The sequence below is a fragment of the Ovis canadensis genome, chromosome 2, assembly GCF_042477335.2.
Source record: "Ovis canadensis isolate MfBH-ARS-UI-01 breed Bighorn chromosome 2, ARS-UI_OviCan_v2, whole genome shotgun sequence".
In the NCBI taxonomy this organism is placed as follows: Eukaryota; Metazoa; Chordata; class Mammalia; order Artiodactyla; family Bovidae; genus Ovis; species Ovis canadensis.
In genome coordinates this window covers 62,572,644-62,586,969 of record NC_091246.1, presented here as the reverse complement: position 1 = coordinate 62,586,969, position 14,326 = coordinate 62,572,644, and the positions used below count along the sequence as shown (strand labels likewise).

Below are 14,326 nucleotides of genomic sequence, written 5' to 3'. Positions count from 1 at the left end.
GGAGTAGGAAAGTGGCAACCCACCCCAGTCTTCTTGCCTGGAGAATTTCATAGATAGAGGAGCCTAGCAGGCTAGAGTCCATGAGGTTGCAAAGAGTAGGACACAGCTGAGTGGCCGATACAATAATATTGAGCATCTTTCTTTGGTGAGATGTCAGTTTTGATCTTTTGCCCAATTTTTTAGGTTTAAGAGCTCTTTGAATATTTTGCATACCAGTCTTTAATCACATATGCATTTTACAGTATTTTGTCTTAGTCTGTGACTTCTCTTCATTCTCTTAATGCAATTAGATTTTTAACATAGAAAAGTTGTATCTTTTCATCTTCTGAAAGGAGAATTTTTTGCTCTTTTTTGAATGTTTCTCCAGGGAGTGAACTCTGCCTGGTCACTCTGAATCATCCATGTGACCTGGTGTGTGGAATTTCTCCGTCTTGCCATCCATCAGTGAAGCTGGTTCTACATAAACCTGAACTTGCTATTGAAGTTTTCAGTTAAACAGGGACTAGAGAAAAGGGCTCAGAAAAAATTAAGGAACTGAAGACAGACAAAGTTTTTCACTGAAGCAAAATGCTATTTTATTCTCTTTATAAATGGAGAACAGCTATCAAAACAGATAACATGCCTTTTTTTTCTTGTATAAATTTCTCTTCACAGAGAATTGGAGCTTAGGAGACAGGCACCCTGAGAGTTAAATTGTAGAATGTCTTTCTTTTCTCTCTTTCAGAATTTCTCAAGCTGTGCTGTGCATATGCATCACAGTAATACTTTTAAGTGTAGATCCTGATTATATTGGTCTGAAGTAGGACCTATGTGCCCGCATTTCTATCAAGCACTCAGGCAATGCCACATCGCTGTTCTTCAGGGACCGCACTTTGAGTAGCAGGTCTCAAGACAGCATTATGATAGAGGAGAGGAATGTGATGAGTATCCATTATGACTGTTGAACTCTGTGTTAACTAATCTGCCTTCATGAGATGGGGCAGCTTTTCAAATGGTTTATTCCCAGAATTACCATGGGTAGCTAAAATGAGTTCATTTCTGTTTCAAACGTAGCTTGACCCTCTTACCTTTCACAAAAGAAGCAAACTTGGTGTGATTCAATTTTTAAAATAGAAAAAACTGTTGTTTAATCTTCTCAGGCTAGACATTTTTGAACTGAGTGTTGGGAGAGTGAGCTAGCAGCCAGTGCAACTAACAGCAAGTCCACAGTAGAGCAAGAACACACTACCATGCAGTGGTGCAATATGCAAAAGATGCAGGCACAGCTGACAGTCACTGAATCTGCACAAGAACCTGAAAAGCGAACACTGGGTATGCATTACAGTAATGCAGGATGATTCTGGGAATACACATTCACTGGCTTCCTTTCTTCTGCCTTGTCAATTAATGACCAGTGTTTTTTGTAACTAATCCTTCAATTGTCCTACTGCCTTTTGAACAAAAGAGAAATGCCTAAAAGACAATAGCAGAATCTGCTTTCCCAGAATCCTGTGTAGTTTTTCATTTCCCATAGTGTCAGGGAAATTAAAATTTCTATCAGTTCTCATAGTACCTACAACTGTAGTTACCTGGACATCATAGAACATTTGTTCCCAAACTTGAATGCTGTTCCGGAAGCTTGCTACAAAGCAAATTCTGTTGCCATTGGCCTGGGCAAGTCTTGATAGTCTGCATTTCTAACATGGTCCAGGTCCTTCCACTGGTCTACAGACCCCACTGTGAGTGGGCATGGGACACTTTAGTTGTATATTTATAGCTGGACACAATTAGCTGCTTTCAATCTGAATGATGTCAGGTCCTACACACACATTAGCTCATTATAATTAAAACTTTGACAGGACAAGATGTACTTAATGGAAATTAATTGAAGCCACTATGACTTATAAAAGTGATTTGCTTTGCTTCCAAGGGGATATTTAACTTTTTATCAATAGCGCTACTAATAATAATACTAATTTCTTTCTTCATTCTTTGTTGGTCTCATTCTGTCTCGTTTCACTCTTCTGGGGAGTCTGAGGGCAAGTAGCTCTTCAAGGATAAGTGCTCAAATGCAAAAGATAAATCAACTTCCTTCATGATAATCCTATAAATTATGCCTTTGAAAAAAATCACTTTTTGCCATTATCATATGATAGGTTTCTTTAACTCTAGCTTCAGTGATATACAGTTTAGAGAAATACGGTGATATAAAAATAAATGTTATCTTTAGATCATTCAAAAGCTGTCTGTCAACTGAATGGAACTGAGGGTTCAGGGACCCCAAATACTGATAGATGTGAGGGCATTCCAGTAGGAACTAAAATAAAGTACACTGAATTTTATGCACTATATTTGGTATTTTAGCAGGATGCTGGGATTAAGATGCTGTGTGCCCTGATGAGATAAACGAGAACACAAACCTGATCTAATATCAGGAATCTCTTCAAATCACCACATAGCATGATACAAAGACAAAAGCTCAAAGGCTTTTGCTCTTTTCCTGAGGGTCTCATTTTTCTACACTTTCATCCCACCCCAGTCTTCAGGCTGTTTTCTGATAAAGTTACAGTGGAACTAGATTTCAGGAATACCAGCTTCATCTTTGGGGATTGTTGCTATTTGATAGTAGAAAGTTTTGTACCTATTAGAGGTAAATACTTAATCTGCCAGTGAGAGAGAAGAAGAGTACAAACAGGGATTTTAATTCAGATTGGCCACAAATGATAGATGAGATATAATTTAAGTAGGAGATACAACTTGGGCTACTGAGACCATCTGCAAAAAAGATTTTTAACCAAAATGGTCATCTTTCTTGGAAATTTTTACATATGCAAATTGGGCTTCACTCAAGCATTAAGAGTTCTTCCTGCACTGTCCAATTTTAGCATAACTGTAAAATTCTGGGAACCAGGATCTGACAGGCAAACCTAGTGTCCAGGAATGCAAGTTATCATAGCCTGGGTAGATGATTCTTATTTCCCTTAAGAAAACAAAAGATGCTGCAAGGATAGCCCCCAAATGAAAGCCAGAAAATACAGAGAGAGTTACGTGTCACTCCTTAGTATTCTCAGATTCTGGCCTAATCCCAAGATTTTACTTCCTTTGCAGATGGTTTATGTGATACAAAGAATACCTTGTTAATAATTTGATTCATTTAATTCTCAATGGGAGTCTTTTATCATATCAGAATCACCTGGGGGCATTTTTCAAAATACATACCCACTCCAATCTTGCTAGATTTTTATTTCTTCTCCTCATCCCAAATACAGAAAATCAGTATTACTTAAAGCCTCTTTCATAAAAGGGAGTGTCAAATTTGTTGGTTGTATTGAAAAAAAAAAAATTAGGACTAACTGCTTTAAAGAGTAAGAAAAATTCTCTTTCAGGGTCCATAGAAAATATTTAAAAAGAAGTATGACCTGGACTCTGTCCTCAATGGATTTTAAATGCCCAGAATATAAAAATGGCTGGGTTGAAGTATAAGAGCTGGCATGGTAGAAAGGAAATGACGCAGGAGTACACACAGTAAAAAATGTTTCCTCCAAACAGAGAGTACCTAAAAGGCCCATTATCACTATGATTCCTGATGGATGCTTTTAACAGTTAAGGTATTTTGATGGATTAAAGTAATTCATTTTTCTAGTTAATTCATTAGCCTGGATTAGTTTATTTAACCTTAATACCTGGTATTACAGCAGGGGCTTCTGAAGGAGAACTAAAGATATGTACATTTTGAGAAGCAGGAAGAATGAAAAGCATGGTGACTTTGAGTGATGTTTTGTAAGGGTCCCTAGGAAGGACCCTCAGGAGTATGCCAGGGTGAGAACTGCCATCTTCAAAAAGGGAGACAAATTTGGATTACTACTCAATTGTTGAATAAGGTTTGCCTACCAACTCAGGAGATATTAAGCTAGTTGTACATCATAAATTATTCTAATATGAAGTAAAACATAAAATTATTTGTGACATTCTTTTGCACTATAAGAATATCATTTCCAAAGAAAAGATATAGGATCACTTTTATAAAGAAAAAGTTTAATTGGTAAATAAAAATTAACTCTAGTCTCTGCAAAGCTTTACCATAGAAAAATGTAAGTGAAAGGACAATATAAGAAATTGAAAACCTGATAAATGGGCATGTCTCAAGCCATCTCTCAGGGCATTTCAACTCCTCTAAATTTGTCTCTCAGAAGCTACTGTTGAATTAATCTGGAAATCCAGCCAAAGTATGGAAGTGAACTTGCTCCTCAGTCTCTGCCTATCAGCTTCATTGTCACAGTTAGTGAGGTCCAGGCCACCAAATCCTCCCTAGATATCCATCTTGAAACCATGATAAATAATTTGTCATTAGATCTGCAGCCACTGCAAGACAGTCACACAGCAAATGATGGCAAGTATAACAGCAAGACATTTAGAAATGGCAAACACTGAAGCAATGATCTGATATGTTGTCCTACTAGCTGCCATCTGTGGGGTCACACAGAGTCGGACACAACCGAAGTGACTTAGCAGCAGCAGCAGCAGCAGTGTCTGAAATACCCTGCCATGGAGATGTGTTTTATAAAATACATAGTGTGAACTATGAAGCTGTAGCTCCAAAGCAGTGTATTTTAAATGAGAGAAAAGGAAAATGATTCATGCTTTAAATTATTGAAATTCACCTTCACCTATAAAAACCTCAGACAATCTATTATATCATAGTAGATAAAAATGGTCATAGGTGTTCCAAACTGGTAACTCCCTTCCCACATACAGCCTTACACAAATACACTTTTCAGGGACTTCTTTCTCTTTAAAAATACCATTGAAATGTTTATGGTTCTTCAGGATTACATGTTGAGCTAGAATTATAAATATGTATAAATATGCAGATGCTCTATTGAATCATTCCTTATCCCATTTGTATTTCCGAAGTTGTATAAGATAACCTTTGTGGCTTTCCAAAACATCTTCTCTCACCCCAGGGGGCAAATTACCTCTATTTTCATTTCCTTTAGAGTTAGATCATTTTATAATTAAGAACTTATTGAAGCAGATTCTCCCCACGTGTAAGTTACTCCCTGGGGAGTAATTTATGCAAAGAGTGCCTCTGACTTAATATCATATAAGCCTAACAACTGTACAATGGATACCTGGCATTTTTAGTCAGTTTTGCAATCACTGAAAAAAATCCACAGTTAGAAATGTTACTCAAAAGAAAAAAAAGTACAAATAACTTACAGCGTCATTCATTTGGGCTTTTTAATGGTAAGATTTTTAATAAAGGAATGTGTCTTATATTTTTTGTTCAAAAGCATCAGTAATACCAGCTAATGATGACGTTTTTGATTGTGATGATTAAGACTGACATTTTGTAGCTCTTTATTATTTACAAGGTAAAAATAACTCATTTAATCCTCACAAATCTATGAAGTTTGTCAGCTAAACTTTCTAAACCAGAAAATGAGATCAGAGTTTTTTTTTTCCCCCTTGGTCCAATCATTAACAGATTAGGGACTGGAATCCAGGGGAACAGAACAGAGCAGAGTGATATAAAATATCACATTTTTTTCATGTCACAAAATTTTGAAAACAAATACTAGTTCATATATAAGAAGAGAAAGAGATAGAAATACTTAGTCGAGTAAGTTTTTTTCTTTGGATTTGTCTCCTGATATTTTTATTTTTATCTCTTTAACTGCTACATTTGAATAATATAGGAATTCAAAATTGCATTTGTATTTTATCTTTGTGGGAGGCAGTGAAAGGGTTACTGAATGAACTATCAGGACAATCAGCTAATTTCCGTGTTTTTTCCCAAGTCACCTTAAGAACATCATTAATGACCTGAATCCTCAGTATTCTTATCTGAAAAATAGAGACATAACACTGAATTTTTTGCTTATAAAGATGATTTGAACTTATTGTGAAACAATCTAAAAAATTTACTGTGCATCCATAAAGCTAAGTTATTTTTTTAATACTTAAAGCTACATTATTTTTTAAAGTAGAATGGTAAGAAAAAGAGGGTTATGTCATTGCATATTTGTTTTGCATATTCAAGGGTGAGAAACTGCATGAAAGCATCCAAGTGGCAGATTGATGTATAAAGCATTTTGAAGCATATTTTGCATAATTATTTTAAATTGGGAGTGGGAATAGCAGATCTTCCTAGTGTGTATAATTTTAACAACACTGAGAATACTATCAGAGACATGGGAACTACTACATTCTAAATAAAGTTTATATCAGGGATTCATCCATAACCTCAAAGATGATGACTTAAATCATCTTTCTAAGAGGTTCTATACGTGTTCTGTAAGGCATGACACTAAACTGCACACATGAAAAATGGAAGTCCTACGCCCTACCATACTCCACAGAGGAATTGCCTTACCAACCGCCCAGTTATGTCAAGTCTATCATTTAGTCCTACACTGAAGGCTAGGAAGCTACAAGTCACCTTTGATTCTTCATCAGTTTCCGCCTCTTTCATTTACCTTCTCAGTTCTTCCATTGAGCATCTTTCTATTTGCTGCTGCTTCTGCCTTTATCCTGCTTCTGAGGTAATTCACGCTTTCAGCTCCTGACACCCAGGTTGGGAATTTTAATTGTCTTCCATTTGTTTCTGGTCAGCCTGCCAAACTTATCTTTCTAAAGTAACCAAACCACCACTTTAGCCATTTCTTCATTCACGTCTTTGATTCCTTATAGCCAGTGATGTCAGGTGAAAATTCTTCTGCCTGATCCCCAGGAACTTTATAATCTGATATCACTCCCTCTATCCAGTTTTATGACCTAAGTTTCCATTAAAGCCAAGTTACTTGTCTCAGTGACCACCAGCCACAATCATTCGGGGCCATCTCAATTCCCCCCTGCTTGCAGACATACCTTTTGCTTCACACCTTCTACACAGTTTTCAAAATCAAAATATCTTTATCTCCAGTGAAATTGTTTCAGTCCTATTGAAGTGATAGTACCCACATGCTTTGGGCTTCCCAGGTGGCGCTAGTGGTAAAGAACCTGCCTGCCAGTGCAGGAGACTGAGAGACTCTGGTTTGATCACTGAGTCAGGAAGATCCCCTGCAGGAGGGCATGGCAGTATTCTTGTATTCTCGATCCAGTATTCTTGCCTGGAGAATCCCATGGACAAAGGAGCCTGGTGGTCACAAAGAGTCAGACACAACTGAAGTGACTTAGCATGTACCCATATGCTTTATCATTTTTTCCTTGATATCTCCATGTATTATATTTGGTTTATTGATTAGATAATTGGTGTCATTAGTATATCTTATGTCAACAGCCTTTATTATTTTAGTGGATATATAGATACTCAATAAATATTGGACAGATTATTCGTTGGCATTTTCACAAGTAAACCTCCAGCCATTTAGTATATGAAATTACCTCTACCCCTTCCAGTTTTGCTTTATTTACTCATTTAAAGTATCATTGAAAAAGGTAATGTGATCATTCTCAGTGACTTAAAGTCTGAAGTACAAAAAGAAAACCAAAACCACAGGTTCAAGAGATTTTTAAGTCACACTATATGAAGTTCGAAAAGGAAAAAACAATGAAACCAAAAGTTTAGAAAACTTCTAGTCCCTGGTTACATTTTCTAGGTTAAGGAAAACAAAACAAACAATGGTAAATGGATGCCCTTTATCTAGAAAGGGATTCCCAAATGCCTCAGTGATAGAGAATCCCTCTGCCGAATACAGGAGACGCAGTAGACACAGGTTAGATCCATGAGTCGGAAAGATTCCCTGGAGGAGGAAATAGCAACCCACTTAAGTATTCTTACTTGGAGAATCCCTTGGACAGAGGAGCCTGGCAGGCTACAGTCCATGAGGTCACAGAGCCAGATACAACTGAAGGACTGACCACCACCAGGTTACTTAGAAGAAGCTTAGGGAAGCCATTCAGATAGAATAGATGACCCTACAGCACCCCCCGCCCCCCTCCCCGCGCCCCGAAACACTGAGTCTTCAACACTGAGTCACGGCAGAAGTGAGGAGGGAGATGGGAGGGTGAAAGGAAGACGACTCTGTAAGCTCAAAACTGTCTGTTTTCCCCTTTCAGCACAAATTGAAGTGATACCATGCAAAATTTGTGGCGATAAGTCCTCTGGGATCCACTACGGAGTCATCACGTGTGAAGGCTGCAAGGTACGGGCATTAACAAGGCACAGCTGACAGCGTCTGTGTTGGCCTCAGGCATCTGTGTGCTTCACAATGCAAGAGGTGACAACTTTTGAAAGGCCTGCTAAAGGATTCTTATCCTGCTGCTGACACTCAGGAATTCTTGCTTGGTGGTGGGTGGGTTAATTTCTGTTATTTGGCCTTTCACCTTTTTGCCATTGTCTAACTCATCAGGAGCTGCTTAGAAGTGGATTGCTATTTAAAAGCCTCAGTTATTCACATTTACCAAAATATAAATACTGATGTGCTGTATTAACAGTCTTGTGTCCAGTAAACTCCACCACATTTATATCAACATTAAAGTTTAAAATAAAGATTATAAGTTAATGGGCCTGTATTTATTTATCTGCTTGAGAAAGAAGTCAAGGTAACATTTGCAATATGCTTGTGACTATCCTTTATTCTCATATTTCAGAAGAAAAAAAAAACTAGAAGTATGAAATCTTAAAAGTGGAGCAGATAACCTCTTGTCAGTTAAAAATAATCTGCCTCAATTTCATCAAAAAGGTCCTGGGTTATTAACAAGATTATGTCATATGGCCAATATCACTGATCTAGTTCATGAGAGAACATAAACAAACATGTTTGTTTTTTTTTTCATTCTCAGTCCAGTGTTCCCCTCCACGACAAATCCAACTAATTCTTCCAATTCCTATAAGCAAGTTGATTTTTAAAATCTTAAAACTGGATGAATAGCAGTTAACATAGACTAATCCTAAATAAGAGAAATTTGAAACTTAAGAGTAAATGTTTAAATTCAATCCTTAGAAGGTAGGAAAGATGAGAGACTAAATATCAAGGGGAAATGAAAACAGTTCTACAACTAATTTTAAAGGGCACTGTGTAACCAGAACAAATGAAAAGAAGCTATAGTCCAGGAAGAGAAATTGATAGACCGGCAAAGTTATTGGCAAAAGCAATTATTTTTTTGATCCATGATGCAAGTTGAGTGAATCATTAATTTAAGGTCAGTAGAATGAAGGCGATGCGGCACAATCACAGATTCTAAGAACCACCCTTAATCTTGTAAGACGTTCAGATATAAATGAAACAAAATGTACTGAAACTCAGATCGTCATGCTATATGAAAAACTGGCAGTATCTTCATAACAGTCTCGAAGAAATATAATTCCTGGAATTGAAACTGGGAGGAAAGGGAAAAAAAAAAAGGAATAAATGAAAATAAAGTCAGGAGAGGGAATGCAGAGGGGGAATAATAACACAAATGTACTAACGCAGCAACATACCAACCTGCTTTAGAGGTGATAAGCAGTAATCCATGTTTGAACATCATGAGATGTGCCTTGTATTCTGTTCTTCTGCAGACCTATAATTCAGAATTGCATGCTGTCTACCTTAATGTGCCTCAACTGATCTCATGAAACAGTAAAGCAAAATTACAGATCAGCAATTTATTTTACTCTCTTAGAATAAGTCATTACTTCCTCCAAGCAGATAGCCAATTTTCTTCATCAGTTCAGTTCAGTCACTCAGTCGTGTCCGACTCTCTGAGACCCCATGAATCGCAGCACGCCAGGCCTCCCTGTCCATCACCAACTCCCAGAGTTCACTCAGACTCATGTCCATCGAGTCAGTGATGCCATACAGCCATCTCATCCTCTGTCGTCCCCTTCTCCTCCTGCCCCTAATCCCTCCCAGCATCAGAATCTTTTCCAATGAGCCAACTCTTCGCATGAGGTGGCCAAAGTACTGGAGTTTCAGCTTCAGCATCATTCCTTCCAAAGAAATCCTAGGGCTGATCTCCTTCAGAATGGACTGATTGGATCTCCTTGCAGTCCAAGGGACTCTCAAGAGTCTTCTCCAACACCACACTTCAAAAGCATCAATTCTTCAGCACTCAGCCTTCTTCACAGTTCAACTCTCACATCCATACATGACCACTGGAAAAAACACAGCCTTGACTAGACGGACCTTAGTCGGCAAAGTAATGTCTCTGCTTTTGAATATACTATCTAGGTTGGTCATAATTTTTCTTCCAAGGAGTAAGTGTCTTTTAATTTTATGGCTGCAGTCACCATCTACAGTGATTTTGGAGCCCCCAAAAATAAAGTCTGACACTGCTTCCACTGTTTCCCCATCTATTTCCCATGAAGTGATGGGACCAGATGCCATGATCTTTGTTTTCTGAATGTTGAGCTTTAAGCCTGCTTTTTCACTCTCCTCTTTCACTCCTCAGCAATCAGACCCCTCTCCAGTGAAATCACCCTCACTCCCACTGTGTTGGTTTATTATACAATTTTAAGAGCTCTGGTCTAGTTTATACACTATCCATGGGGGGGAAAAAAGGGACTTCCCTGGTGACTCAGATGGTAAAGAATCTGCCTGCAATACCAGAGACCCAGGTTCAATCCCTGGATTGGGAAGATGCCCTAGAGAAGAGAGTGGCAACCCACTCCAGTATTCTTGCCTGGAGAATTCCATGAACAGAGGAGCCTGATAGGACACAGTCTATGGGGTCCCAAAGAGTCAGACAGAACTGAGTAACTAACACCACCATCATGGTGATGGTGATTTTAGACCACTGTCAAAGTGGAAATGTTTTGTTTTATTGTTTACAGCTGGATTTAGAAAATGTCTGATTTCAAAATATGAATCTGTGGTATTCCTAAGGAGCTAAACAGTTTTAAGCAGTAATTTTTAAACTATTGAACTACTTAACAAATATATTCCAACAGGTCAATAGCCAAGAATGAGTGTTTAGGTTCCTGTCATCTCTTCTATTTAAAGAAGGAACCCAGATTCAAAAAACTTGTGTTGTTATTTTGAAGCATATTCTGAGGTTTTAGTCAAAATGACATTGTACATCACACAAATTTTTTTATTTCATGGAAAAACCCACATTTGTAAATATGCAACATTTTTTCTCCAAATAGCAAACTCAAGAAATTCTCCTCAGAATAAGATATCAATGTCAGCACATTTAGTATCAATCTCTGAATTTTCATAATCCTGTTTTCAGGTCAACATAAGCAACCCACATTAAAAAAACATCATTTCAGCGTGTGGACTTATTCAGATTCCTTTTCATTCAATAAAAATTTAAAACGAAATCTCCTTTTCATGCCAAAAACCTCATTTGCAATAATGAGCAACAGATAAGCAAGAAATGCCTTACAATTAATGTCAAATTGGCCTTAAATTAGGGCTGTAGCTGTGACTTCAAAAAAAGCCTTTTCTGTCAATTCCTTTGCTAAGTGGCACTTAGAGTATCCACAGATAAAAACTGCACAATTTTTTTGTAAAATGTAAATTCCAAGTCATCTTTAATCAGGACCAATGGACTGAGGTTATGCTTTCTGACAGCTTTCACGGTAGATGAAGTACATCATTTCAATCCCTGGGGGCTTGGATGTGATCTCTTGTTTAAGGGCTCCGTGAATTCTTTCAAACTGGACAGTTGGATATCTTATTTTGCCACCACTGGTCCATTAAATAAATAATACGCTTGGAACTATGGGGGCAAAATTAGTCCTTGTTGTTGAATGGCTTGGGGCTTATAAACACAAAACCTTAGAGAGGAGATACTTGGCCATGCTTCGTTTTCTGAGTTTTTCACAAGATTGGCCAAGCTCTCTGTTGCAGTGCTTTGCCAAGCCATATGGAAGCCCAAGACAAAAGGAAAATCGGTCATTTTAATTCTGCTTTTATTTAAATTTTTGAGGGGTGTGCATTAATGTTGATCCTTAACATTTAAAATCAGTGTTAAAATATTTATTCTGAGTGCCACATCTTTTGGCAACCCTTAAATATGGGATCAAGATGGTTGCCTCACCAACCTCACCCTAGTCCCAGCCCTGCTCTATCCTCCCATTGATACTTGAGGAAACATGGAAGCTGTTTGAGATAAGTCAGGTGTCCACTTCCAGACCTCTCAGCAAGATGGGCATCGTGGGCATTGGTCAGCCCTCCTGAACATTTTCTAGGCTTCCTGCTGCCAAGAGACAATACTACAGGTTATCTTTTCTTAACATTTGTCTTGGTAAATCTGTTTGTAGCACTTTGCACCTTTGCTGGTTTGCAATTCAAGAGCAAGGAGTGATGAGGAAAACATTAAATAGGTAAACGAAAGGGTGAAGGAAACTTTCATATCTCTGGAGAAAATGTTTATTTAGGATTTTTGCTAAGATAACTAATATGGGTTGTAGCCAAAGAATTAGACAAAATAAATAAATAAATAAACTCAGCTGTGGATTTATTTATAAGGGTGCTGTATGGCCCAAGGCAGTTCATTTTGCACCAGAAAGCCCTAAACTTACTTGCTTGAGTACCTCCTGCATCACTATAGTCTCAGACAGTAACGGGAATGGGTTAATTTTGATCCATGCTGGGTCTACCTCTGTGGCGTGAGCATTTATTTTGCCCCTTTTGTTATTAGAGGCATACATAATGGCCTGCCTCGGGGAGACATGCCCCTCCTCACCAACACCCTCCACCCCTGGGCTAGGGTACCTTCGTCTGACTCACAGGAAGATAGCCTGACCCTGCCCACCTGTGACACACTGGGACAGTCTTGAGTACTTTGTGTGGGAAATGGCCCCCAATGTGGCTTGGCTCAGAAACTCACATTTGGGGGACCAGAATCACAGATAGCTGTGGTATGTTTGTTTATTGATATGACAGGAGATATTCCATTTTACACCACCCAAGAAATGACTGTAAGGAAGTGAAACTAACACATCCGCCTGTCTGAGACTTGCCATTCTAAGAGATAGTTGCAAGAATTAAATTGTCTTCTTACTTTGTTTCCTCACCTCCCCGCATCTCTGATCCATAAAAGAATCTGGCATCCAGGCCCAACAAGATGGTTATTTTGAGATGCTACTCTGCCATCTTCTCTGTTAGCTGGCTTTCCAAATAAAGTTGTATTACTTGCCTCAACACCTCGTCTCCTGGGTTTATTGGCCTATCTTGCTGCAAGCGGAGAGAGCTTGGACTCAGTAACAAGATCAAGCAGAGGGCATTCATTCAGTTTTTACTTATTGTTTATTTTTTTAATTGGCAGTTTATGAACCAAATTTCCTTTATTCAAAAGATGTAGCTGACTCTAATGTGCATCATTGGTTAGAAATACAACCTTCCAGATACATTCGGGCCAAATACAAACATTTTGAAATGGATGAAAAAGCATCTGAAAAACTGGGAAGGTAGTGGCACCTGTTGAACCCACAGTCCTCAGTACCCCAAGTTCCTCACTCACACAGCCTTGACATAAGCCTGTGTTATTGTCCCAGGTGGTGCTAGTGGTAAAGAACCTGCCTGCCAGTGCAGGAGCCTAAGAGACATGTGTTCAATTCCTGAGGCAGGAAGATCCCCCGAAGGAGGGCATGGCAACCCAGTTCAGTATTCTTGCCTTGAAGAATCCCATGAACAGAGGAGCCTGGTGGGCTATGTTCCATAGAATCACAGAGTCAGACACAACTGAGCACGCACGCATTACCCCCAACAAGTGTTGTTGTATGTGACACTCTCCTCTGCCACTCTTTCCCACTGCTCTCTGGAAGCAGAAACTCTGTTCTGTTTCACTTCACACAGAACAGTAAAGATGTCTTTAGTAAATATGAATGAATGAATGAATGATACCCTCATATCTTGGCAGAGTCCAAGTTTTCTCCAATAGAAATGTCTGTAAGCTATCCAAGGAGAGGTAGCCAAAGAGTTGTAAAAATTGAAGTCAGTTACTTTCACTGTAGTATATGTTAATGGTCCCTTCTCATAAATCTACCTGCCTCCCATTCTCTCTCTCCCTCTAGGGATTCTTTAGGAGGAGCCAGCAGAACAATGCCTCTTACTCCTGCCCGAGGCAGAGAAACTGTTTAATTGACAGAACCAACAGAAACCGTTGCCAACACTGCCGACTGCAGAAGTGTCTTGCCCTAGGAATGTCAAGAGATGGTAAGGCGTTGCCTTCCTATTTCTTACTTAAAGGCTTTCAAATGGATGCTTCGCTGGAATCTGTTTAAAGGGTTGGAAGAATTCTAGACAAAGAGAATTGGGGATCCAAAGTAAAGAAAGCTACATGCTGGCAGTGTATTAAGAGGAAAAGTAAGAGCATATAAATATATAGTTTTGCTTATGAAATAGGAAGAAAGGAAAGACTTTCCTGTATCTCACCAAGCAACCTGTGCTAAATAGATTAGGTGAAAGCC

The 14,326-nt window shown here is 38.6% G+C and overlaps 1 protein-coding gene across 1 annotated transcript in view; it reads left to right on the top strand.

Moving 5' to 3' along the window:
* The first annotated feature begins 1,229 nt into the window (after nt 1-1,229).
* The window catches only part of RORB (RAR related orphan receptor B), a 58,447-nt gene continuing 45,350 nt past the window's right edge, over nt 1,230-14,326 (top strand). Inside the window, exons 1-3 of the mRNA XM_069573714.1 lie at nt 1,230-1,311; nt 7,906-8,126; nt 13,931-14,072. Coding sequence (XP_069429815.1) covers nt 1,230-1,311; nt 7,906-8,126; nt 13,931-14,072 — 445 coding nt within the window. The remainder of the gene's footprint in view (nt 1,312-7,905; nt 8,127-13,930; nt 14,073-14,326) is intronic.